This window comes from Medicago sativa, chromosome 8, assembly GCF_051527215.1.
Source record: "Medicago sativa cultivar Bolivia chromosome 8, Bolivia_mono, whole genome shotgun sequence".
Taxonomy (NCBI): domain Eukaryota; kingdom Viridiplantae; phylum Streptophyta; class Magnoliopsida; order Fabales; family Fabaceae; genus Medicago; species Medicago sativa.
The window spans coordinates 66,241,496-66,265,990 of NC_140756.1; the positions used below are offsets into that span (position 1 = coordinate 66,241,496).

The window sequence follows — 24,495 nt, forward strand, 5'->3', positions numbered from 1 at the left end:
CCAAACTAAGTGTAATAAAAGGTAACATCTCACAAAAGATCATGAAAAAAAAGCTAAAATTAATCCAACTATATATTAAAAAGCTACATTACATATAGGTAACTGATGCCAAACAGTGTGAGAATCAAATCCAAATATTAATAGCCAATTTTCAATATTTGATATGGTATTTACACCCTAATCGATCAAATTACAATCTGTTTGTTATTTAAGATTCCATGTACTGTGCAGTTGGAGGGCTAGTGTTGATCTTCTCAGGTTCTTCTGCAAAATAGTTAAGAAACAACAATTTAATAAGCATAATTTTAATTCTATAAAAAAAACAAAAACAACAAAATGTCATAGTAAAAGAGAAATATATCACATCAAACTAGATCAAAATCAAAAGTTTGGCCAAGAAGAGGATAGATAAGTCCAAGACATGTATAAAATAAATTAGGTATTTATACAAGTAAACATTTTCAATATTGCAATGTGATTCCTAAAATGTTGAAAAAGATGCGCGATGAAGTCATACCATAAACCCGGCGGATTTGCACTTCCCTCCATTCTTGTACAAGAGCGCAAGAACAACACATCAAATGAGAAAGAAAATCATCAACATAGCCTCCCTGACATAGAATGTTAATGAGTAATGAAACATTTAAAGATACGAGAAGTTGCTAAAGCAAGTCTCCACTATATCATAACATAACGAACATTACCGGAATATTATAAAGCTAAAACAAGCGAATTAAATTTGAACAAACATTATACAAAAGAAAGGCAACATTACCGGAATGTTCATCATCTTCCTAAGCTTCCTCCTTATGCAGCAAGTATAGCAACAACAAGATAAAACCAACGAATATGCAATAAAGTCATTGCATACTTCTGCAGAAGCTGAAAAAAAATAGAAAAATGAAGTTAAAAGATCACAACCTCAATATTTTTAAGGGTAGCAAATGAACCAGATAAAATGAATAATAGAGGCCTGAATATTTGTAACTTAAATCAACTTTAGCATCAATTTCAACAACTATAACAGAGGCCTGAATTTTGATTATTTGTTAATATCTCAATTGCATGAAATTCTCTCTTTTTTAAGAAATTTCATGAAGTTCATTTATATGATAAATATCAATTTAAGCCCATGGCACAAATATTATGCTATCTTGAAAAATTAAATATCCCCCCATTTCAGTGTTCACTATATCAAAAAGTAAAGATTGTAAATTACATATTGGTCTGTTGGTTGCAACAGTAGCAATCTTTGAAAATGTTCCACAGGGATAGAAGAATGTCTTTATACCTGCAAATGAAAATATCTACTAATGAAAATTGAAAACCATGAAAGAAAATATTCTTTTATTGTTGACATAACTAAATTAAAGCAAATTAACATAAGAAAAATACATACAAAGATAAGGTTCAGAACAACAAGCAAGTAAATCAGTATGCCAATCTTCCCGCTGATATGAACTTTTAGTTGACACCGGATTCTTTTCTGAAACTTTGGTTCTGTTCAGACAAATGAATCATCAAACTCAGTTCAATGAAAGTCAGTAACCAAAAGGGTAAAAATAGTAAAAGCTTTGAAAAAATCATTAACTGCATGACGAATAATAAAAGGGAAATGCTAACAAGTGCTCTAAGAGCACTCTTTAAGGACTTTAGATAGTAAGTTTTTATGGAAACTTGTGCTTTCAATGCATCGGAAATTGAAGTATTAGACATTTTCAATGAATAGTTTCTTAATTGGAAATCCTTAAAGAGCGCCCTTAGGGCATTCGTTAGCAAGTTTACAACAATTGTGTTTGGATGACTTTTAGGTCAAATGTGCAAGTATCGACAAAATAGTGTTTGGATGAGATGGTTCGGTTGTCTTCCAGTTTCATCAGATGTCATGGATTGGAATCGAGCCCTAGAAATATAAAAGTGTTAAAAATCTGAAGGGAGGGATGTCTTGCCTATTATGGCTCTGCCCGTCTCCAGGGATTAATGTTCTAGTTGCGCGAGGATGATACTCAGTTTACAACAAACAAAAAAGTGCAAGGATCTCAATTTGCATAACTACTATATCATTTGGTCGAGTAGTTTTCCTAAGTGATCTCAAAACACATAAAAGTTGGAGAAGAGGGAAATGAACCTTGATGATGAAAGAATATCACTTTTTTTATGGTGTTTATCATTAGAAGAATGACCTTTGCTGCCATTGGCATCAGAATGACTGTTGTTACTGTATTCTACAATCTGGTAGTTATCTTCAGGTGATAACTTCTCTGGAAGAGAATAAGCGGCGAAATTTGTGACATCTAGTAAGCGTTGAATGAACTCACACTGATTTATATCCATATTTGCCTGTGAATGATGTAACTCTAATTGAAGCTTTTCATTTTCCTTTTTAAGTGCTTCGGTGAATGAAAAGTTTGGATAAGAACATGAAAGAGTTTTCTTCAGCACTACAGTGTCCTCTTGGTCATGTTCTGGTTTCAGAAAGACAGTCTGCACCTTTTGGTCCTCGTCATCCAATGTGTACGCACATTGATCCTTTTCAATAACTTCAAGTCTCTCCTGAATATTCCAGAGAAGCAAGCTATTATTATTATTAAGAAAACTCAATCAAAAGTATATCAAAGTCTTTGAAGACATTTGCAAATTTGAAAATTCTAACTAATCCGGAAAATAAAAGTTCTGCAACATGTCCAACACCATCATATACAGAGCCGTTCTTGATATTTTGAGTGTCATGTGCGAAGTATGAATTGTGTCTTATTTTTTTATAAGTTACACACACAAACACGCACGCACACAGTCACACATATTCACCAAAACAAGGAATCTTGCATAGCGATATGTGTTTTTTTTTTTTTTTTTTTTTTTACAATTATACATAGCAGTAAGTGTTGAATCAACTGCAGGACTAGCAAATATAACTAATGTAAGCAACAAACATTTTAAAGTGGACGACAACCTTAAACGAATGATCAATAGCAAGTAAACGTCAAGGAACTAGTATTGGTCAATGACATGAGGAGAAATTCGCCGAAAAAATATATGCTCGATACAATTTACAATTTGGTATGTTTAGTTATTGAGTCGCAACAACATTTAATAGTAAATCCCAATACTACATTAGACATACATCAATTGAAACCAAGGGTCAGTTGATAGATAACTAAGCAAAGAGAAGCGAAAATAGATACCCTGACTCGAGTAGCGCGAGCATTGTCGACTAGAGTAATGAGAGGAACAAGACGCAAGTATCGATCAATTTCATTTTGAGCCTTCCTAAATTGATAAACAATGTTCCATCCCATGGCAAGCAAATAAAGGTAGCTGCGATCCTGACAACTATTGACCAAAATATATGACCTTCTCAAAGCATCTTCTAGTTGTTCTAGAGGCTCTCGGGTTTCAGGGTACTTCTTAAGCTCTGAGATCTTGAGCTGATCAAGCAAGTTCCCAATCAACTTAAGATGTTGTGCAAACTGTCTGCAATTCTTCTTATGCATCCTTGCTGTATTTGCAGCTTTCACAATCATCCCAATCAACTTTACTGCATCTAAGCCTGTTAATTGGGCCACATTTGCAATCTCTCCAAATTGTTCCCATGAAGATGCCATGCTATATCAGCTCACACAGTTCCAACCTTCAAAATTATATTTTCAATCCTTGATTTAATTAGAAAAATTAGGAGAAAATGTACATGAACCAAGATTCTATATTTCCAAAATATTTGTACTGGGGACACATTACAGTAGCAAAAAAATCCAATTTACCCATCTACTATCGAAAAAGCTAAAAACGTTGTAATCAACTTTAATGTTTGTAACCCCTTGTTGAGCAACATTTCTTGATCAACCTTGAATCTACGGTGTGTGGAAGCAAATAAAAAAATTCATACATTTGTCTGAGTTGTCCGACACATCTCGCATGAGTGTTATATAAGTGTCGGACAACGATCCAAGAAGTGTCGAAGTAAAGAAAAAAATAACTTTTTTAGGACACTTGTCTGAGTTGTCCGACGACACGTGTCCTACAAGTGTCATAGAAGTGTCGGACACCGCAACACACCTAGTCCTAAAGGTGTCGTGCTTCATAACACAACTATGAATATGAATTTGATTTATTAATTTTTGGTGCAGACAAACATTATCCAGAAATGAAGGGTTGAAATTTGAAAACCATTTTGATTTGTGAAGTTATAGATATATCAAAGTGAATGATCATTTATTTACCTATGGTTGTACAAATAGCATTGGTATCTTAAGCCTTTAAAATCATCCCCTGCATGGTGTAGATCTTCTCACTTCTCAGAGACAGCAAATCCCTTCAAGATCTTGAGTTTTCAAAGAGAGAGCCACTGCACTGCAACAACACATGGCAAATGAAATTTAAGCAGATGAGAAAAGAAAGCAAAATACTGAAACCAATTAGTGAATCTTAAAAGTGTTATTTGATTCTTGTTTCATTTTTTAACAAAAGAAAGTTTATTTTATTAAATAATAATTCATCAGAATTCATATTAATGAAGGTAATTTATTATATTTTTGCATAAGTAAAAGAAAAAGAAAAGGACAATAAGTGTGTTGTCGGTTAAGAAATTTATGCATATGGTCACAAAGCATTGTGAGTCAAAAAGACAGAGAAAAAGCAAAGTAATTAGATACTGCAAGTAAAAAGAAATACTGACATGCAACATAAAAATACCAAAATAGGAAGTGAAAAAAAGAACAGAGTTTCATTTAAGGTAATGGCATTGATTTGCGCTAAAGACATGTTGTAATGTTGTTGTTATGTGAGAAATAAGGAATGTAACAAAGCAGAAAGGTCGTTTCTCTTTCTTTGTAATTTTGGTTTGGTGGTTTTTGTCTTTGTGTTTGTGGTTAGAGTGAGTGGTGCCCCCACAACAACACATTAGTGTGTCCTGTAATTTTACCTATGTTGTCCTCTTCGCAGATAGTGACACTTCCCCTTTATTACGGAGGTGTTTGTTGAGTGCTGAGTTTGATTGTGGAACCAATGTTTATTCCTTACCCGGCACCTAAAATGTATAGGACCAATTACCAAACCTTTACCTTTTCTCAAAGAAAAGTCACACCTGCATTTAGGTAAATTTGAAGAAACTATAGAGGTGATGTGATTTTGTTAAGAGAAATGGTAGTTTGACGTCAAATACTGTGACAAATTTTTTAGTGTCATTCGATTTTTATGTGTATTTTTGTAATCATCTCAATTATAATAGATTAAAGGTAAGAGATACATTTAGAGAGTGTCTCATACCGTATACCATTTAAATAAGACAACTCCAACAAAGTGTAACTTTTGCTAAAAAAAAAAAATTGTGATTCCAACAAATTCACCTTCAGTCAATTCAAACACGCACCGACAAAATTCAACTTAAAAAGTTAGGATCACTTCATAACCTAACTTGACAATGAATTGAGCTCCTCCTTAAAAAAGATTGAGCTTAATTAATTAATAGTATGAACTAACGGTTTAACTAAGTGATTGGTCTTAAGTGGTTAATAAGCTCTGCCAAAGGATGAATCGTTTGGGAGAACCCGAGTTCGATTCCTAGGTGAAACAATATTTGGTCAAACTTTACTTACCTCCCGACCGAACTTCGGATTACTAGGGGTCCTTTTTCCTAGAAATCAGAGGATTAATACTTTGGTCAAACTTTACTTACCTCCCGATTGAACTTCGGATTACTATGGGTCCTTTTTCCTAGAAATCAGAGGATTAATATAGAATAGAATTGAAATAGAATGTTGTATGAAGTCAAAATCATGTTTTCTAAAATATCATATTAAATATCAAAATAGAACTTAATGTCATTAATTAACATTAGCTTGTTAAACTATTTAAAGATTTTTTTTTTGAAAAAAAAAACTAAACTATTTGAAGATATGTTACGTTACACCTATTTAAAAAAATTAATAAGAAAATAGGTCTTTTAAGTATACTAACATGTCAAAACAAGAGTTTTGAAAAAGTCATATGTTTAGACCTAAAAATAAGTCTACGACAAGTAAGATGTCAAAGTTGTGTTCGTTTAGGCCTCACAAAGTATAGTTCATTCTAATCTATTCAGACGCCTACTCATGTCTAATGTATGGTTGTTTATCAAAATTAGCCTCTCTAACTTATGCCATTATTTTACGGGTACTATTACCAATTAGACCAATACTAACTCACTAGCTGATTTTTCCATAAGTTAATATATTAGTATCATTAATTTAAATAATATATCTTAGACATTATTCATTATAGACATTAATTTAAATAATATATCTTAGAAATAATATGTATAGACATTAATCATTATGTTATTAGCTATATACAATGCAATTCTTAGAAATGATTTGAGATTAGTAAGAGTGGTGTGTATTTCCTTGAAGATATCTAAGATACATTTTACATCCTTCCACTGAGGTTCCTTTGATGAGTAGATAAATTTAGAAACTTGGTTTACTGCATGGACTATGTTAGGACAGGTAATATTAGCATATTGTAAGCTTCCAACAAGTGATCTATATAGAGAAGGGTCATAATTATCAGGATAGTTAATAAAAGATCATTTGTTGGATGTTTGTGAGAGGCCTTCTATATATGTACTTACTATTTGGTTTAAGAAAGAGTGATAATGCATTAGGAGTTGTGTTGGACTAGGATAGCAAGGTAATAGTGGCGATCACCTAATATGTGTGAAGGAAGCTGATAAGGGAGTCAATGGCTTGTAATTGTAATGAGTTTCATGTGATGAAGGCATGAAGAATGTGTGAGGAAGGAATGTAATTTTTGGAACCATGCCCCTAAGTATTTATTAAGCTTGAAAACAAGAGTATTGTTGCCTTGTACAGATCCTATCCTGGTGGTTGAGCCATATAGATAGATTCAAGGAGGTCAACATTGAGGAATACATTAATTGTTTATGTCAATTTGTTTTTTTGAAGAAGCCAAACTAGCCATTAAAATTGGCATCGGGGAGAATCAAAACTAAGACCTTGAGAGGAGCACGCTCTAAGGTTCCAAACCAACACCACCAACAATTTTGAAGGCTTCACCCCCAATAACGAAGAGGCATTGATAGACGCATCGGCTAGAAGGGTGAGACAAACTTCAGTAATGTGACTATGCTTTCTTTCAGCTGAGCCATTTTGCTCATGAGAATAAGGATACCTTACTCTATGAGAGATGCCACTGTTAATAAGAAATTTGGAGCAAGAAAAATATTCCTTACTTTACGACTATCAGTTTGAAGAACCTAAATTTAAGTCCAATTTGATTTTCAATAATTGTTTGAAAGTGAGTAAAGCAAGATAGAGCTTGAGATTTTGATTGTAAAAGATATATCAAAGTGAATTTAGAGTAGGCATCATTAGTGGAATTAATAGGTGATGGCGCCCGCCCCAAATGTCAGAATAATTAAGTTGAAGAGGTTTATCATATACAATCACAAAATCAGTAAAAAGGAAGTTTATGAGATTTACTTAACCAACATGCTTTGCAAACAAAAATCATTTTATTGATACTATGAGGAATTACAATTGGATAAAGCAGTAGAAACAATTTAATTTGATGCATGGACAAAGGTAAACATAGAGAACAAAGTCCTGAAGGTTCATCATGCAAAAGGAAGATTGATTCTGAAAGCACATATGTTAAGGAATAAAAATGTGACAGATCATAAATGCTTGGCAACTGCTGCAAGTAGAGATAAATGGATCTATCATTACAAGCTTAAGTATCTTAATTTTAGAGACTTAAATTTGATGCACAAGCAAGTCATGGTGACATGATAGGCTTCAATTCACATGCCAACAGAAGTGTGTGAATATTGTTTACAAGCAAAGCAACATACATGAAACTTCAGTAAAGATGCAGGAAGCAAAACCAAATTCCAACTTGAGCTGGTGTTCTCTGATGCGTGTCCCTTAGAATTTAGAGCCATGTGCAGTCACCCCTTTCGCACACCCTCTAGACCGCCACTGAAAAAGGAACGCATATATTTTGAACAAGTATTTTCACCAGTATCCAGAATTAAGACCATAAGATTAGTAGTTGCTCTTGAAACTATGAACATAATGGTCAATGTATTCAGATGGATGAAAAATTAGCTTCCTGGTTTCAATGTGGAGAATCAAGAATCAAAGGTGTACAAATTGAGGACAGCATTGTATGGCCTTAAGTAAGCTTCAAAAGAATGGGACAAAGGATAGATGGATTTATCAATGAAATTGAATTCACCAAATGTTTTTATGAGCATAGTATATATGTCAGAAAAAAAATAAACAAGGTGCGATAATGCTATGTCTTTATGTACATAATCTTATAATCATAGGTAGCATACTAGCAATGAATCTCATCTAAGTGATTTCAAAAGGAGCATGATGCAAAACTTGTTTACTTGCTATGCAAGGTATTTGGTTAGGTCATTAAAAAAAAAAAAAAAAAACAGATTCCACCTTGTTAAAATTGACAATTATAAAGTATTAGCTATCTAATGTGGGACTAGAAGTTGTAGTGTGTATAAATAGATTCATAACAATTCAATGAAGTGCTTCTTAGCATAATTCACATTTCAATTTTGTGTTAATTCTTTTTTTTTTCTTCTTATTGATTGCACCATCTTCATCAAAGTTGTAAGTGAAAACATGTTCACCTTTTTTTTTTTTTAGTGGATTGAATATAATCATTGAGTTTTATAGTTTTCTCGATGTTTCTGAGCTGATTCTTCAACGAGCTAATCTTGGCTCCTGTATGAGATGTAAATGCCACATGCAAAATTTCTCATATTTGAAAAACATGTTCATGCTTTACCATTCTTGTGTGAAGAGTTGTAGAAATTGATGCAATACTCCACGTAAGCACAATTTGATCTTGTTACTCCCATATGTCGTATTCATCAATGTTATTGTTTTAAGCTTTATCTTCAAGGTAGGTAATATAATGATCTAAGAAATGTCTAAACACCCGGGGTGAGATTGTGAGTATTAAATAGAGTCGAACATGCCAGAGCCAGACTGTTAGACTGACCGGAGTCTGCGACCTAACCTATTTAAAGCTTAGTCAGACTTAACCCATTTAATAAAAATGCTAGGCTCAAGCTTTTTACAAAGCTCATTTGATTAAACATGTCAGACTAATACTTATAAAAAAACATATTAGGGCCGACCTATTTATATTAAATATTTTTAATGTTTACAGAAAAAAAAACTTATTAGATCCGTCAAACCGACATGTTTCTATATAATATTTCCTATATATGCAACATGTATCTCTTTCATTATTGCTATTGTTGAAGTTTTCTTTAGAAATTAAAAACTCAAACCTTCGTATGATTTGGTTATTTATTATATGACCTATTCGTGTGATTAGACATTCATAAGATTTGGTAATTTAGTACAAGCATGTTGGTGTGCTTAGACCTTCTTAGAATTTGGCATGTTTAATAGTAGATATATTGGTGTTGCTAGACCTTAGTATAAAATTTGCTTTATACTTTTAGGCTTTCATCGTGACTTTAAAAAAGGTTAGGTCATGCCATAAAAATGGGTCTATGACAAGTAATAGGTCAGACTTTAAGTCTATAATTATTTAAGTAGGTTAGACTTAAGTCTTGCAAAGCTTGACCTAGCCCATTTTCATCCCTATTTGGGAACTAGAAGAGAGAGTATATTAAAAGTAGGAAAATGTTAACGAGTGCCCCCGGACACTCTTTAAGGGTCTTAAATAGAAACTTTTTATAAAAAAAAGTATTTGACATCACATTTAATTAATTAATTTATTTATTTTAAGTATTATATACTACCTCCGTTCCTTTTTAATTGTCACTTTTTGACATTTTACACAAACCAAGACAATCAATAAATGTTACTACTTTTGATACAATTGTTTTTACTTTTACTATAATGACCTTATTAATTTAATATTTCATTTCATATGTTTCTCTCTCCGTAATAAATATCTAAGGGTAATATTGGTAAAACAACATTCAATGCTGCATTGAACTTTGAAAGTGACAGTTAAATAGGAACAAAATTTTTCTTTAAAAGTGACAATTAAAAAGGAACGGAGAGAGTATTTGATAGATTTTGTTTATCCAACAACATTACGGTACATGGGTCCTTATAAAGGTGAATGTTATCACTTTCCTAATTTTAGGCCTTCGAACGGATTTGCCAAACCATAGTGAAGTATTTAATTATTACCACTTAAGTTTAAGGTATACACTAGAAAGATCTTTTAAGGTGTGGAAAGAACAAACTTGCAATTCTAAGTCGCATTCCAAGTTTAAATTTGAAACATAATTATAAATAGTTGTTGCAACACAAGCATAGGTATAAATTTGAAACATAGTTGTTTAAATTTATGCATTTCTTCTTATAATTTGACAAAAATTATAAGAAGGAATGCATAAATTGGTATTGATTTTAATTTTTATCAAGATGACACAATCATTCACCATCATGATTATCATAGCTCATCTAAATCGGATCAATCACAAATTTAAATGTAGCTTCTTCATCGAAGATGGATCACACTTGAGAGTCAAGACTCAATTCACATTTGAGGCCGTTGATTTTACAAAGCGCGGTGTACTCACGTGGGAATGCTGAACCAATAAAACTACTTATGAACTTCTGTCTTCACCGCTTCGCACGTCACTGCGATCACGTGAGGACAAACTCGTCATTTCACAAAATATAAAACCATTAAATCTCGAAAAATGAAACTGAACTAAATAATGATAACAAAAACAAAACATAAAAAATCTCCATTTTTTATTTTCCCCAATTAATAAAAATTCACGCCGTGTTTCATGGCGCAGTAATATCACCAATCAACGACATGCTGGACCCACTCACCCTCGGATACCAAAACCAACCAATCAAAATTTTAGCGGGAAAATTTCGCAAATATGCAAAATTCAAATAAAGTGGAAAAAAATAAAAACCCTAATAACCCCTTTAACTATTTTCCCTCTCACTTTCTCTCACTCTCTGATTTAGGGTTTCATTTTCATTTCCATTTTCAATCTCCAATTTTTTTCTTCATGTGAGTTTTCTCCTTTTTCTTCATGCTTTTTGAACTTTTAGTTTCATAATTAATTTCTGTTTTTGATTATTCTTGTTTATAGTGAATCTTGTTCTTGTTGTTGTTTTTTTTAGGGTGAATTGAAATTGCTGATTCAAATCAATGGGGAAAGTGACGACGACGACGGAGAAAAGAAAAGGGAGGAGAAAATCGAAGAAATCTGGGACCAAGTATTTGAAACCTGGAACCCTAGCTCAGCTTCGGTGTAGCAAGTATTTAGGTTCCGGATCGGGTGCTGGTAGGGTTTGTAATGATATTGGGAAGAAAAGAGTTGAGCTTTTGAATTTGGAGAAGAATGAGGGTCATGAAGGTAAGGTGTTTGATAAAAGTCCGCTCATGCTTTCGCCGGTGAATTTGGTTAAACAGAGTAGTTCTGTTGGGACGCCGAAGACCCCGAGGATTGATGAGTGTCAATCGGAATCGAGGCTGGAGTCTCTTCCCATTGATTTATTGGTATGCATGTTGCTGATTTAATTTAATTTAATTACTCGCAATTAATGGATTGTGATAGTCGAACTTGTTTTTATTTGGTATTTGGTATTGATTTTATTATGATAAGTATCTGGTTTAAAGGTTGAGAATTGGGTTTTAAAATTATTGTCCTTTTGTGTTCGTTGATATTGTGGAATATGACTGTCAGCTGTAATTGCGGTCGCAGCATAGATATACAAAATCTTCATGTTGCGGCCTCAAATTGCGGCTATGGACAGTATTTTCAAACCTTTGTTGAGATTACTCGCAGTTGACAATTAAAGTATTCAATTTTCAACATTAGAAGATTGTGATTCTTGATGCCTTTTCTGTGTTGTTCATGATTATTGAGTGTTAATATTGGGGTTACCCTGATTTTGAAGATTCTATGTGGATATGTTTGTGTTCCTGTCAAATTAGTCTAGTTATTAGGTTAAGGAAATTCTCACTGTTGCAGCAGATGTTAATTGTGTTCACTGTATTTTGTCTGTTTTTAGTTCTTTCATCTGTTGCTTTTGATTCAGTGTTGAGTTTCATCTTCAGCTAGTTTTTTTTTAGTATTTGGCTTTGTGGGTTTCAGTGATCTGTACTGACTTGTTTAAACGTAGAAGTGAGTATTAATACTGTGATGAAGCACACAAAGGGAAATACTGTATTGTTTTGGTTATGTGATGTTATTTTACATAGTGTTTTTAGCCTCTGTATATTCTTGCTTGTGTTTGTTGATTGTATGGTGCTGCTCTAGCGCATGCGATTTTGTGTTTGATATCACTGACACTACTGTATGACTGATATTTGTTTGTTTTTGATTGTTTTGATTGGTTAGTAGTAATTAATTATGAAGCATATCAGGAAAAAACGAAGCTTGTTGAATAATAGTGAAGTTGTTAACAACTGCACATCTCTACAAGCGAAAAGATGTTAACTTTTTCTTTATTTTTTCATTTTACTATATTCAATTGATTGTCTACATTCATGTTTTTCTGAATTAGCTCATCTTATCTCTTTGAACTATTTATAATTGTGTTGACCCCATTTTCTTTCACAATTCGAGGTTAAAATATTATGCTGCCTGCACCATGATCAACTGAGAGCTGTTTTCCATGTTTCTCAAAGAATTAGAAAAGCAGTAAGTTCAGAGTCTCCCTGCTGCTTATATGCCCATGAATGTTCGTTTATGATGAATTGAAGTGGTTTGATTCTTGTGCAACAGCTAACTTTCTAGTGTTTTTAGGTTATTGTTGCAAGGCAGTTTCACTTCAATTATACTACCCCAGATCGCTCTCGGCTAGAGATGTTAAGTACAATGACTCCTCGTCCTTCTGAGCATTGGCCTTTTCTGTGGTAAGTGTTTCTAACCAATTATCTCTTTCCTGTGATTTTGAAATCATGTCCTTATAGTGCTATAGTTTTTTTCCAGCAGGGGTGATGGGAAGGGACTAAGGATTCCAAGCCCGCATACGCCTAAAGCACCTCGTCATGGGCCTCGACCTCCGTCTCGCCTTAAAGTTTCTGAGATGCGACAGGTTACAGCTGTTCTTTTCAAGGAATCGGCTTTCGCTTCTCGTTGCATGGTGCCATCAGTGATACCAAAGCCCCAGTGCAAATCAGTGGCTTCTAACAGAGTTCTCTTCTGTGAAGATGAACTATGCAAGGCAGTTGCTCAGAATAAACTTCTTTGAAGTGATTATGTTTATTTTTTCCCTTCACTTTGTATAGTTCTTTTTTGGTTTCTAGTGAGTGAATGCTAGAATAGTTATGATACAGTTTTGTAGTCTGTGTCGGGGGCAGTTTAGCTGGTATGGATATTCCTGATGTCCAATTAGGTGTGGAGGGTTGGCAATGTTTGCTGAAATAATATTATTATAAAATATTACTTGTATATTTTTGTTTTTCTGAGACAATTTGTGAGTTTATTTTCAGAAACAATTGAAGGATCTTCTTCTTTTATCTATATATACATATCCTTGCATGATTCAAAAGTGGGTATTGCTATAATGTAGAGGTAAATGACGACTTCTGTCAAAGCGGAAGTTACTTCTACCTATAGCTGCAATATTATGATTGACCGCTACCAGATGGTTGCATCTGTTAGCTTTACATTATCACGCTGTAGTCTGCAATTACGAAATTAATGAACCCAAAATCTCTACAAGTTGGACGTAGACTGTTAGATTATGAAAGGTAAGTTTTATTCTCTATAATCTACTGTTGCATATGAATTTTATTCTATCTCTTAATCTAATGGTGCATCTTGCTACTGAGGGTCCAACTTAATTTGTAACTGCTAAGAGCAACCTTGGCCAGAGGTTCACTCTCGAACACCAAATTTAGGTTGCAGGGGATTTATTTTTCTCCATAAAACTAAAACCTCTTATATAAGAAACTCAATTGTATTGGACGATAGTTTTTGAGGATTTTGGATGGTATCTTGTAGGGATGATTATTTTTCTCCATAAAACTAAAACCTCTTATATAAGAAACACGCAAATTGTATGTGAGGATGGTTTTTGAGGGTTTTGGAAGGCTTTGTCAAATTTCCTGTTTTTTTTTTTTTTAAATAATAAGTTTAAACAAACAAAAGTTACTAGTAAATTATAAACATTATTTTCCTCTTTAAAAAATATTTCAAACATGTTGAGAATTTTTTATCGTTTTCTCTACCCTCTCAAGCACCTACCTCCATTTTTCTGTTAACTCTCAAACAAAGCCGTTTAAAATGGCGTTGTGGCAAATAGCACAACATATAAAGGAGTTCTGAAACCTCATTCGAGTATATCTATTCAAATGAGAACTCTTTGTATGCGACCAACGCCTTGGCAACATACATCACCATGCTTTCAAGATCTCCTATAGTTGTCATTATCATGTTTTGGACTGTAATTGCAAAAGTATTTTTTGAGGTGTGATAGCAAAAGTTAACTAGTTTTGTTACAAGAGGGAGTAGTAACTGGTGTAACTATTCACAAATTCCTCAAGGGTGGTCTTTAGAACCTAATATAAGAAGATAGCTGACATGCTTTATTGGAAAAGAATGAAAGCTGACATTACAAAACATGGTGCTACTTGCGCCAACCTTTGCCAAAGGAAGAATTACCAAGTTATCTCCTGCTAGTCTTTTGCAGCCTTAGCCAATCCCTAAGCAAGTATGGTATGACATCTCCTTGGATTGATTTTATTGGAAGCTTTCCTAAATTCCAAACAAAGAGATACTTACGTTACATGGAGTATACTCATTTTCATTTTTACTCTTTCAAAGTTGTGAGGCTCCACAAGTTTCTATCTTCCATAGTTTTCAGATAGAGATAACATTTTCACCAGTCAATCTTGGACTATTATTCAAATACTCAACAGTTAAAACCAATATAAAATTCAATTTTCCATCTTGATTTAAACTTATAAAGGAACTACCAATGTAAATTTGTCCGGTTGGTAAGAATTCAGCTCATTGTCGATGTAGGGACCTCGCTAAGTGCAAGCAATCTCTTAATCTTAAGCTTTCTCTTACTTTGACGTGCCTCTGAAACCCAACTCGTCTAAAAAAAATTATAAAGAAACAACTAGTTAAAATATCCATACTTGTTATAAAATCTTTTTCGATTTTTCCATCTTGATTTTTTTGTTGACAAAATCCTTGGTGCAATATTAAGCATGACATATCCAGGTCTGTTACTATATTTATTGATCCTTTAATTTCATTGTACAGTATAATTCATAAACTGGTAAAATATATTAAATGGTTTTGCAACTGGAGGGTATAAGTCCTACTCTAGAAAGGAAAATTATATTTTCAAACAAACTCATCAAGCTTCTTCTCTAAGATTTCTTTGACAAGTATTTTGTAAGCTTTCTCTGTGGGATGGTAACTGTCCCAGAACACATATTGAGAGGTATCGTTACACACTTTCAAGGTGAAAGAACTACAGAGAGGACCGAGTTCTATATTTGCAATGCCACAGCATGAAGCATCCCCATTTTCAAATCCTGGTCCACAAAAATGAGTAAGTCGGTTAATCTTAATTCAAGCAGGAATGCTGTTGGGAATATTTTTAGTAATTCAGATAAATATTCTCGTATATAACAAAAAAAAGACACTGGTTAAGGAATCATGTAAAGGAATTTTTTTGGGGTCCGTAGACAAGACGACAAATATCTCTTGAAACTCATATAAACTGCGAGGTCTTGGGTTTGAGCCCAAGTGTAGATGTCCAATTTAACAATATCAACATTGTCACTTAGCTAGACATTACAAATATAAGCATTTCCTGTCGACTTAAATATAAACAAATAGATACAATTCCTTCGTACTAAAATATACGCAAAACTAATCATTTGCACACTTATTAAGATGATTAGTTACTAGTTAGTCACATTTATTCTTAGTTTTCCTTAAAAGTTCAAGCCTTGGTGAGAGAACCTAAAGAGTATGAACTTGAGATACTTACCATAGTCATTGTGGTTTACGATAATGTCATGCAATTGACTAAAGTTCTCAAGGTAGACAAGCCTTGAATCTGGAAGTTTTTTTGATAGATCTATAATTGAAGAGGAAAGCTTGGAGTTATAGATCAATGCTCCCTCATTTAAAATCTCTACACATTCCCTTAATAGGCCTCCTTTTATGGTTCTTTGCAGTGGCACACATCCTATTGGTGATAAACTGAATATTCCAATTCTTCTTGCTCCCAATAGATAAAGATCCTTCATCATTCAATTTCATGACATTCCATCAAAATGTGAAATTTTCTAATAGATAGGGTGTTATTGTCCACCTCTTAACCAATGGAAAAACTGTTAATTAAAATATGGTTTAAATATATTTTTGATCACGCAAGTATTCAATATTTTTTACAAATATATTTTGCTTGAATGCAATTATTGTTCCATTTTCACATCAAAAGTATACCTCAACAAATTTTGAATTTTCACTGACCAGCATGCTTGTATACTTTTCTATATCAAATTCAAGCTGTCTGAATGGTGACAACAGATAATATGTTCCTGCAATATCATTGGTTCCCATGCTTATGATAAGCATGCTATTTGCTATAATCTCAGCTGTCCTATTTTCCCCCACAGCTTCCTTCAGTTTTCCTATATACTCTTTGAACATATCTAGTTGATCCTTTGCTGATAACACTGACTAATATATAGCACAAAAAATTAAAAACGTTATGCCATTTTATGTAGAAAAAAATTTAGAAGTAAACTTAAGATTTGAAAGACAGAAACTATTACTCCTAGTTCAATTGTAAGAGGATCATATCCTGAACCAGCAGATGCAAAACACACTCCAGTTAAGAGGTCTTCAGTACTCAAATTTGGATCAAGATAAGCTGGCATGGCCTCCTTAATACCAAGGTATTCAACTGCAATTACATGAAAATACTTAAGCATAATGAACCATGCAAGTTTTTTGAGTTAAATTAGTTTTTAGTCCTTATAAATTATCTCAAAGTTTGTTTCTAATCCTTGTATACATTTTGCAATCCATACAAATTACAAAACTGCATGCTTCAGTCCCTCTCAGGGATCGAATGTATAATAAGGACTAGAAACAAAAAATGAAAATCTTAAGAGACGAAAAGCATATTTAATGCAAAAGAAAGCTACTAGGTATTGTTAGTGTAATAAGAAGCATATTATTAGCATTTAGATGTTAGAACTACGTACGAAAAATATCTGAAGGGACTTTTCCATTGCAAAACCTTCCTGTCGCTTTTCCTCCAATAAAATCCCTCCCATACGGTTTGAAATCTGCCTTCACTATTGTTGAAATGTAGTTATTGTTGCCAGTATCCAAGATTGAATCACCAAATGCTATAACAGCAGGAAATGAATGGTTTTTATAAGGAGGTTCATCAAATGTAGCTGTCACAACAAATGGATAAAACAAAACCAGAAAAGGACAGACATAAAAAGATTTAATAAGAGTGAAAAGCTTCATCATGTGATTTGAATTGAATCTCACTCTTTTGATTCAACCTTGAAGAATGTAGATTTATAAAGGGTAGGGACTTGTTTGACACATTTTTTAATTGGAATTATGTAACACTTTACCTGTAGGTATCAGCTACTTAATTGTCATGGTAAAGGTGCTAGCTATTTCTTGTTAGCCAAGGGAAAATTAAGGGCACAGTTTTCAATTTTCTGAACTCTACTTCATTGGTTGTGTTGTTCCAATCCTTTGTCATATATAGCAATACCAACATTAAACTTTGTCAAAAAAAAAAATTAAAGGTATTTTTCCATTCTAAAATAAGTGTTTTATTTTCTTAATACAACATTAATTAATTTATTTTAATTTTGCCCCCAAATTAATACTATTGTGTGCATCACTTTCAAGCTATTATATATTTCACCGGTCTTATTACAAGTGTCTCATTGGTAATAATAAGAAACAAATAATATGAGACAATTTAATATTACAAATGAGACATATAATATGAGACGGACGGAGTATCGTTATGCATTTGTTAAGTAGTCTAGTCAATCGCAACATTTTTTAAAATTGTTACGCGCATCCATTCATTTATTGTTTTTTATTGGTTTATGTGAAGGAACATTAATCAACATTTATTTAAAATTAAATTAATTGCTTACACTTGCAAATTCTATTCTTGCTTCCTTAAAATAGGTGCATGGAAAGATAGCTAAATGAGGCAAAATTGTAGTTGTTCAATTCATTGGGAAAGGTTTTCTAAGTTTATCACGAAAGAAAGCTCATGCAGATAATGTGTTTCCACAAAAGTATATGTTTTATAGGTATCGCCATACATTTTCTCATTGATATGAAACCAACTTCAATTGGTCCAAAACTGAACCACTGGAATCTTTAGACTAGATATGCATACCTAATTGAAGTCCCATGTGGACCAAATGAAAATCATTTTATCGTTTACTAGCTCTTTTGATTTCAATGATAAAATGAGTTTCATTTACTAAAACAACTTGTTTGTTTTCAAATTGAAAAATAATTTATGGGTCGGAACAAAAGGTCGCTTTGCAACGCCTATTTATCGTGCGTAGTTGGAGGTGGGGGAAATTGATTGATTCACCGCTGAAACAAAAAATGTTGGCCTAATCTTACGAGTAAAAGGTCTTACTAGCTCGTTTGCATGTTCATATCACACGTTAGTATATAAAGATGTTGACGTTCTCACAAAATCATCCTAGGTGGGACTCGTAACTTTTGAAATATCTCAAAATATACCGAAAATACAACAATTATATTTATAACCTTAGGAAGTGCAATTTGTTGGAACAAAATGTGTTTAACAATGAACCTTAAAGAGTTTTGATGATAACAAGGTATTAAAAATTGTAAATTGGACTAGCTAATATTTGTTCAAGTGTACAAGACCATAGTTAAAAATTTACATCATATAAAGGTTCTGAAGAACAAAAAGAGAGCTAAGGAATCAAGAAAAGGAAGCTTGAAAGCATCTGAAGAGTGCATCTGAAGGGAAGTGCTCCTGAAGAATGATGACATCATCAGAAGCTGAAAGTCATCAGAAGTTGATAGTCATCAGAAGCTGAAGTTCGTCAGAAGCTGATAAGTCATCAGAAGCTGAAGTTCATCAGAAGCGGATAGTTCAGAAGCGACTTCACCAGAAGCTGAAACTCATCAGAAGCTGATTATCACCACAAGCTGAAGATTCAAGGATCAACACTTCAAAAGTTGTCTATTGGATTCGAAAACACTGCAGAAGACTAGTGGAAATTTGCAACGGTCATTTTGGTGAAGATTTGAAGGCATTGGATGCTTATCTTCAAAAGCGTTGACAATGTACTTTGTACGAACTATACAACCACCTTCTCCACTACTCTGTTTTGTGTCCACGCTACAAGACAAGAAAACAGCTCCAGAATAACAGCTATGCCTGCAAAGATGTTCCTTCACAATGGGAATGGATTTCAAATTGGTTCTTCATAGGACAACAACCAAATCAGGCAAAAGATCATTGGTGAAAGATCAAGCTTCAACAACAACTCTTTGATGAGCTGGCAATTTCACAACGTCTCTTTCACACCTCTATATAAAGGAGTGAAGACTTAGAGATTTGGTAATGCTGAACAAAAGACTCTCAACATTTTTACAAGTGTCAAACTTCTGCTGAAATTGTTCTGCATTCACTTTGAATTTCTGTTTCTCAAGTTCTTATCTTAGAAATTCTTAAGTCTTAGAGTCTTTATCTGATTGTATTGTGAGCACCTCTGATTGTATATCAAGTGTTCAATTTCAAACATTATTCTTTGTAATCTTGTTTGTTTAGAAGTCTCTTGCAGTTGTGCTTGAGCATAGAAGTCTCTTGATTGTGTTCTTGAGCATAGGAAGACTCTTGCAAAGTGTGCTTGAGCAAAGGAAGTCTCTTGCTGTGTGCTTGAGCAATTGTAATCAGATATTACATTCTAGTGAAATCTCCTTGGAAGTGCAAGGGGGACTGGACTACTTCCAGATTGTGGAAGGAGCCAGTATAACTATTTTGTGTCTTTCTTCTTCTTCTTCTCTCTCTCTCTCTCTCTGTTTTATTCCGCTGCGTTCAGATTCTGTTTATCACTTCAGAAGCTGTCTCACTTAGCTTCTGATCAGTGTGTTCAGTTTTTAGGAGAAAAAGAAGAATTTTTCAAAACACAATTCAACCTCCCTTCTTGTGTTTTTCTCACCTTCAATTGGTATCTAGAGCCTTGGTTATGTTAATAACACCTAACAGTGTAACAGTCCAAGATCTGAGAAAAACATGTCTAGTGGACCATCTGGATCTGGAACAGATCATTCTGCTGTGGCTCATGATTACAATGTTGACAACAAGAAATCCAGTGTAGGAAAGATTCCTAGATTTAATGGAGACCCTGAAGAATTCTTTTGGCGGAAAACCAACTTCTATAGTTATGTCATGAGTTTAGACGAAGAACTTTGGGACATACTAGAAGAAGGTGTTGGTAATGACTTGGTTCTTGATGAAGAAGGAGCTGTTGTTGATAGAAAGAAACATACTTCTGCTCAGAAGAAGATTTACAAGAAGCATCATATCATCAGAGAAGCACTTGTCACTGCTATTCCAAAAGCAGAGTACATGAAGATGAGTGACAAGTCCACTGCTAAAGCAATGTTTACTTCTCTTTGTGTTAATTATGAAGGCAGCAAGAAGGTCAGAGAAGCAAAGGATCTCATGCTTGTACATCAGTATGAGTTATTCAAGATGAATGATGATGAAACTATTGAGGAGATGTACTCAAGGTTTCAAACCTTAGCCTCTGGGCTGCAAATATTGAAAAAGAGCTATGTTGCTTCTGATCATGTGAGCAAGATACTCAGAAGCTTGCCTGCCAGATGGAGACCAAAGGTGACTGCCATTGAGGAAGCTAAAGATTTAAACACTTTAAGTTTCGAAGATCTTGTTAGTTCTCTCAAAGTTCATGAGTTAAGTCTTAATGAACATGAGTCTACTAAGAAGAGTAAATCAATAGCTCTTCCATCCAAAGGCAAGTCATCAAAAGCTCTCAAAGTGGTTGAGTTTAAAGAAGAAGAACTATCAAGTTCAGACTCTGAACCAGATGCTGCTGAGATGGCTATGCTCTCCAACAGACTTCAGTATCTGGCCAAGAAGAATAGGAAGTTTCTGACCAAAAGAAGTAACTCCAGAAGCTCAAGGAAAGAAGATCAGAAGGGATGCTTCAACTGTAAGAAGCCTGGACATTTCATTGCTGATTGCCCTGATCTTCAAAGAGAGAAGTCAAAGGACAAGTCAAAGAAGTCAACATTCAAACCAAGCAAATTCAAGAAGCAGATCAAGCAGAGTTTAATGGCAACCTGGGATGATTTGGGAAGTGAATCTGGGTCTAATAAAGAGGAAGCTGATGAAGATGCAAAGATAGTTGTTGGGTTGGTGGCAACAGCAGCTTCAGAAGCTGGATCAGATTCAGACTCAGAAGATGAAAACGAGGTATATTCCAAAATTCCCAGAAATGAACTTGTTGAGTCACTTAAAGAACTTCTTACACATTTTGAAGTAAGAACCAATGAGTTGAAGGATTTAAAAGAAAAATATGTTGATTTAATGAAACAACATAAATCAACTCTATTGGATCTGAAAGCTTCTGAGGAAGGACTTAGGGGCTTTGACTTCATTTGTAAAATGTATGTAGATAAACTCAGGTTCTTATGTCAGAAGCTACAAGAAAAGTGTAATGAAAAACCTTTAAGCAACCATGAAATTGCTCTTGAGGATTTTATCATGTCTGGCATTGATAGAAGCAGAGTGGCTTCAATGATTTATATCATTTACAGAAACAATGGCAAAGGGATTGGTTTTTCAGGAGGGAAACCTAATGAAATCAGTCTCAAAGCATGTTGTGAATGCATCAAGGAAGGATTGAAAACCTTCTTTGTACCTGAAGGTGCTGAGTTGGAAACTGTTGTTCAATTAGAACCTGAAGCTTCTAGCTCTAAGGCTAAGATTAATTCAAAGCCAAAGAGCTCTAAGCCAAAGGCTATGATCAACTCTGATTTCAAGACTTCAAAGATCAGGATTCTAAAAAGATCAGAACCTGTTCCTCAGAGTCTGGTGAAACCAAAATTTGAGGTTTTGAAGTCTAAGGTTCAGAAGAAGACAGTTGCTGCTCCTGAACTACCAAAACCAAAGGTTGTTAAACCTAAGGTGATGGTTAATCAGAAGCAACCCAACTCACATCACAAGGTACAAGAAGTGAAGAGTAAAACTTCTAGTACTAACCTGAGAGGACCCATAAGACAATGGGTACATAAATCTGAAAATGTCAATGATGCAGGTATGTCTAAGAGCAAAGGCGAAACAAAAATCATGGTACCTAGACAGCGGTTTCTCAAGACACATGACAGGAGAGAAGTTCAATTTCCTCAGCCTAACAATGAAGGAAGGAGGAAGTGTGAACTTTGGAGGCAACCAGTCTGGCAAGATCATAGGTACAGGAACTATTGGTAATTCCTCTACCTCAATTAATAATGTATGGTTGGTAGATGGTCTTGAACATAACCTTTTGAGCATTATTCAATTTTGTGATAATGGTTATGATGTATTATTTGAGAAGCCAGTTGTACTGTAATCAACAAGGAAGACAAATCCATTGTGTTTAAGGGAAAGAGGGTAGAGAATGTTTACAAAATCAATTTTTCTGAACTGGCCGACCAAAAGGTAATTTGCCTTTTGTCAGTGAATGATAAGAAATGGATGTGGCACAGAAGGTTGGGACATGCTAACTGGAGATTAATCTCTAAGCTTAGTAAGTTACAACTTGTCAAAGGCCTACCAGACATTGACTATCATTCAGATGCACTTTGTGGTGCATGTCAGAGAGGGAAAATTGTGAAATCATCTTTTAAAACCAAAGACATTGTCTCAACCTCCAGACCCTTAGAATTACTCCATATTGATTTATTTTGACCAGTAAGTACTGCATCCTTATATGGAAGTAAATATGGATTAGTCATTGTTGATGATTATAGCAGATTGACTTGGGTGAAATTCCTGAGAAGCAAAGATCATGCATATGATGTATTCAGTAACTTCTGCACACAAATACAATCTGAAAAAGAATCAAAGATTTTGAAAATCAGAAGTGAGCATGGTGGAGAGTTTGAAAATGAGTCATTTGAAGCTTTTTGTGAAAAACATGGAATTGTCCATGAATTCTCTTCTCCTAGAACTCCACAACAAAATGGGGTTGTAGAAAGAAAGAATAAAACTTTACAAGAAATGGCCAGAACCATGATCCATGAAAACAATTTAGCAAAACATTTTTGGGCAGAAGCAGTGAATACAACATGTTATGTTCAAAATAGGATCTATATTAGACCTATTTTGGAGAAAACAGCATATGAACTCTTTAAAGGAAGAAAACCCAATATCTCTTACTTTCATCAATTTAGATGTACATGTTACATTCTGAATAACAAGCTCTACCTAAAGAAATTTGATGCCAAGGCCCAAAGAGGAATCTTCTTAGGTTACTCTGAAAGGTCAAAGGCATACAGAGTGTATAATTCAGAAACACTTTGTGTTGAAGAATCTATGCACGTTAAATTTGATGACAAAGAGCTTGAAGATAAAACTTCAAAGCAAGTTGAAAGTTCTGCAGAGATACAGGTTCCTGAAGATACTCCAGAACCTGATCAGATAGCTGAATCTGAAGAAAGTCCAGAAGCTGAACCCACATCAGAAGCGCAAGATGAATTTGCTTCTGATGAAGCACAAGATGGTTCACATCAAGCAGATCCTCCCAGAAACACATTCAAGCACAAGTCTTCACATCCTGAGGAGCTAATCATTGGAAACAAAAATAGTCCAAGGAGAACAAGATCATATTTCAGACAAGAAGAGTTTATGATTGGACTGATCTCAATGATTGAACCTACAACAGTTGATGAAGCACTTTCAGATGATGGATGGATCTTAGCTATGCAAGAAGAGTTGAATCAATTTCAAAGAAATGATGTGTGGGATCTGGTACCCAAACCTCAGCACAAGAACATTATTGAAACAAAATGGGTATTTAGAAACAAGTTGAATGAGCAAGGAGAAGTAACAAGAAACAAAGCAAGACTTGTTGCACAAGGATATAGTCAACAAGAAGACATTGATTATACTGAAACATTTGCTCCAGTTGCAAGATTTGAAGCAATCAGGTTACTTCTTTCCTATACAGTTAATCATGGCATAAATTATATCAAATGGATGTCAAGAGTGCATTTCTTAATGGTGTCATAGAAGAAGAAGTGTATGTCAAGCAACCTCCTGGTTTTGAGGATATTAAATATCCTGATCATGTTTTTAAACTGAAGAAATCACTATATGGCTTGAAACAAGCTCCCATAGCTTGTTATGATAGACTAAGTAATTTCTTAATCAAAAATGATTTCAAAAGAGGACAGGTTGACACAACACTCTTCAGAAGGACCCT

At 34.1% G+C, this 24,495-nt stretch overlaps 3 protein-coding genes across 5 annotated transcripts; 1 reads left to right on the forward strand and 2 right to left on the reverse strand.

Annotated features, from left to right (window-relative positions):
• Positions 1-39: 39 nt before the first annotated feature.
• LOC146900656 (protein MID1-COMPLEMENTING ACTIVITY 1-like) lies at positions 40-4,655 on the reverse strand. Its single transcript, XM_085738340.1, has 8 exons — positions 4,221-4,655; positions 3,186-3,631; positions 2,129-2,553; positions 1,400-1,500; positions 1,220-1,291; positions 776-882; positions 518-611; positions 40-264 (listed from the first exon to the last, which is right to left on the reverse strand). Exons 2-8 carry the CDS (start codon positions 3,603-3,605, stop codon positions 209-211), a joined length of 1,275 nt encoding a protein of 424 aa, XP_085594466.1. The 5' UTR covers positions 3,606-3,631; positions 4,221-4,655; the 3' UTR covers positions 40-208.
• Positions 4,656-10,942: 6,287 nt separating this feature from the next.
• FBS4 (F-box family protein) lies at positions 10,943-13,538 on the forward strand. Of its 3 annotated transcripts, XM_085734729.1 has the most exons (6): positions 10,951-11,046; positions 11,160-11,190; positions 11,224-11,538; positions 12,611-12,685; positions 12,791-12,900; positions 12,977-13,538. In XM_085734729.1, exons 2-6 carry the CDS (start codon positions 11,188-11,190, stop codon positions 13,236-13,238), a joined length of 765 nt encoding a protein of 254 aa, XP_085590855.1. In that variant the 5' UTR covers positions 10,951-11,046; positions 11,160-11,187; the 3' UTR covers positions 13,239-13,538. The 3 variants fall into 3 exon arrangements, with proteins under 3 accessions (XP_085590852.1, XP_085590853.1, XP_085590855.1); XM_085734726.1 differs by having other exon boundaries at positions 10,943-11,046; positions 11,160-11,538; XM_085734727.1 differs by having other exon boundaries at positions 10,945-11,046; positions 11,160-11,538; positions 12,980-13,538.
• Positions 13,539-15,135: 1,597 nt separating this feature from the next.
• Positions 15,136-17,573, reverse strand: LOC146900658 (GDSL esterase/lipase EXL3-like). The gene is made up of 5 exons (XM_085738343.1): positions 17,230-17,573; positions 16,795-16,925; positions 16,463-16,699; positions 16,002-16,257; positions 15,136-15,540 (listed from the first exon to the last, which is right to left on the reverse strand). Exons 1-5 carry the CDS (start codon positions 17,504-17,506, stop codon positions 15,347-15,349), a joined length of 1,095 nt encoding a protein of 364 aa, XP_085594469.1. The 5' UTR covers positions 17,507-17,573; the 3' UTR covers positions 15,136-15,346.
• Between the last annotated feature and the right edge of the window lie 6,922 nt (positions 17,574-24,495).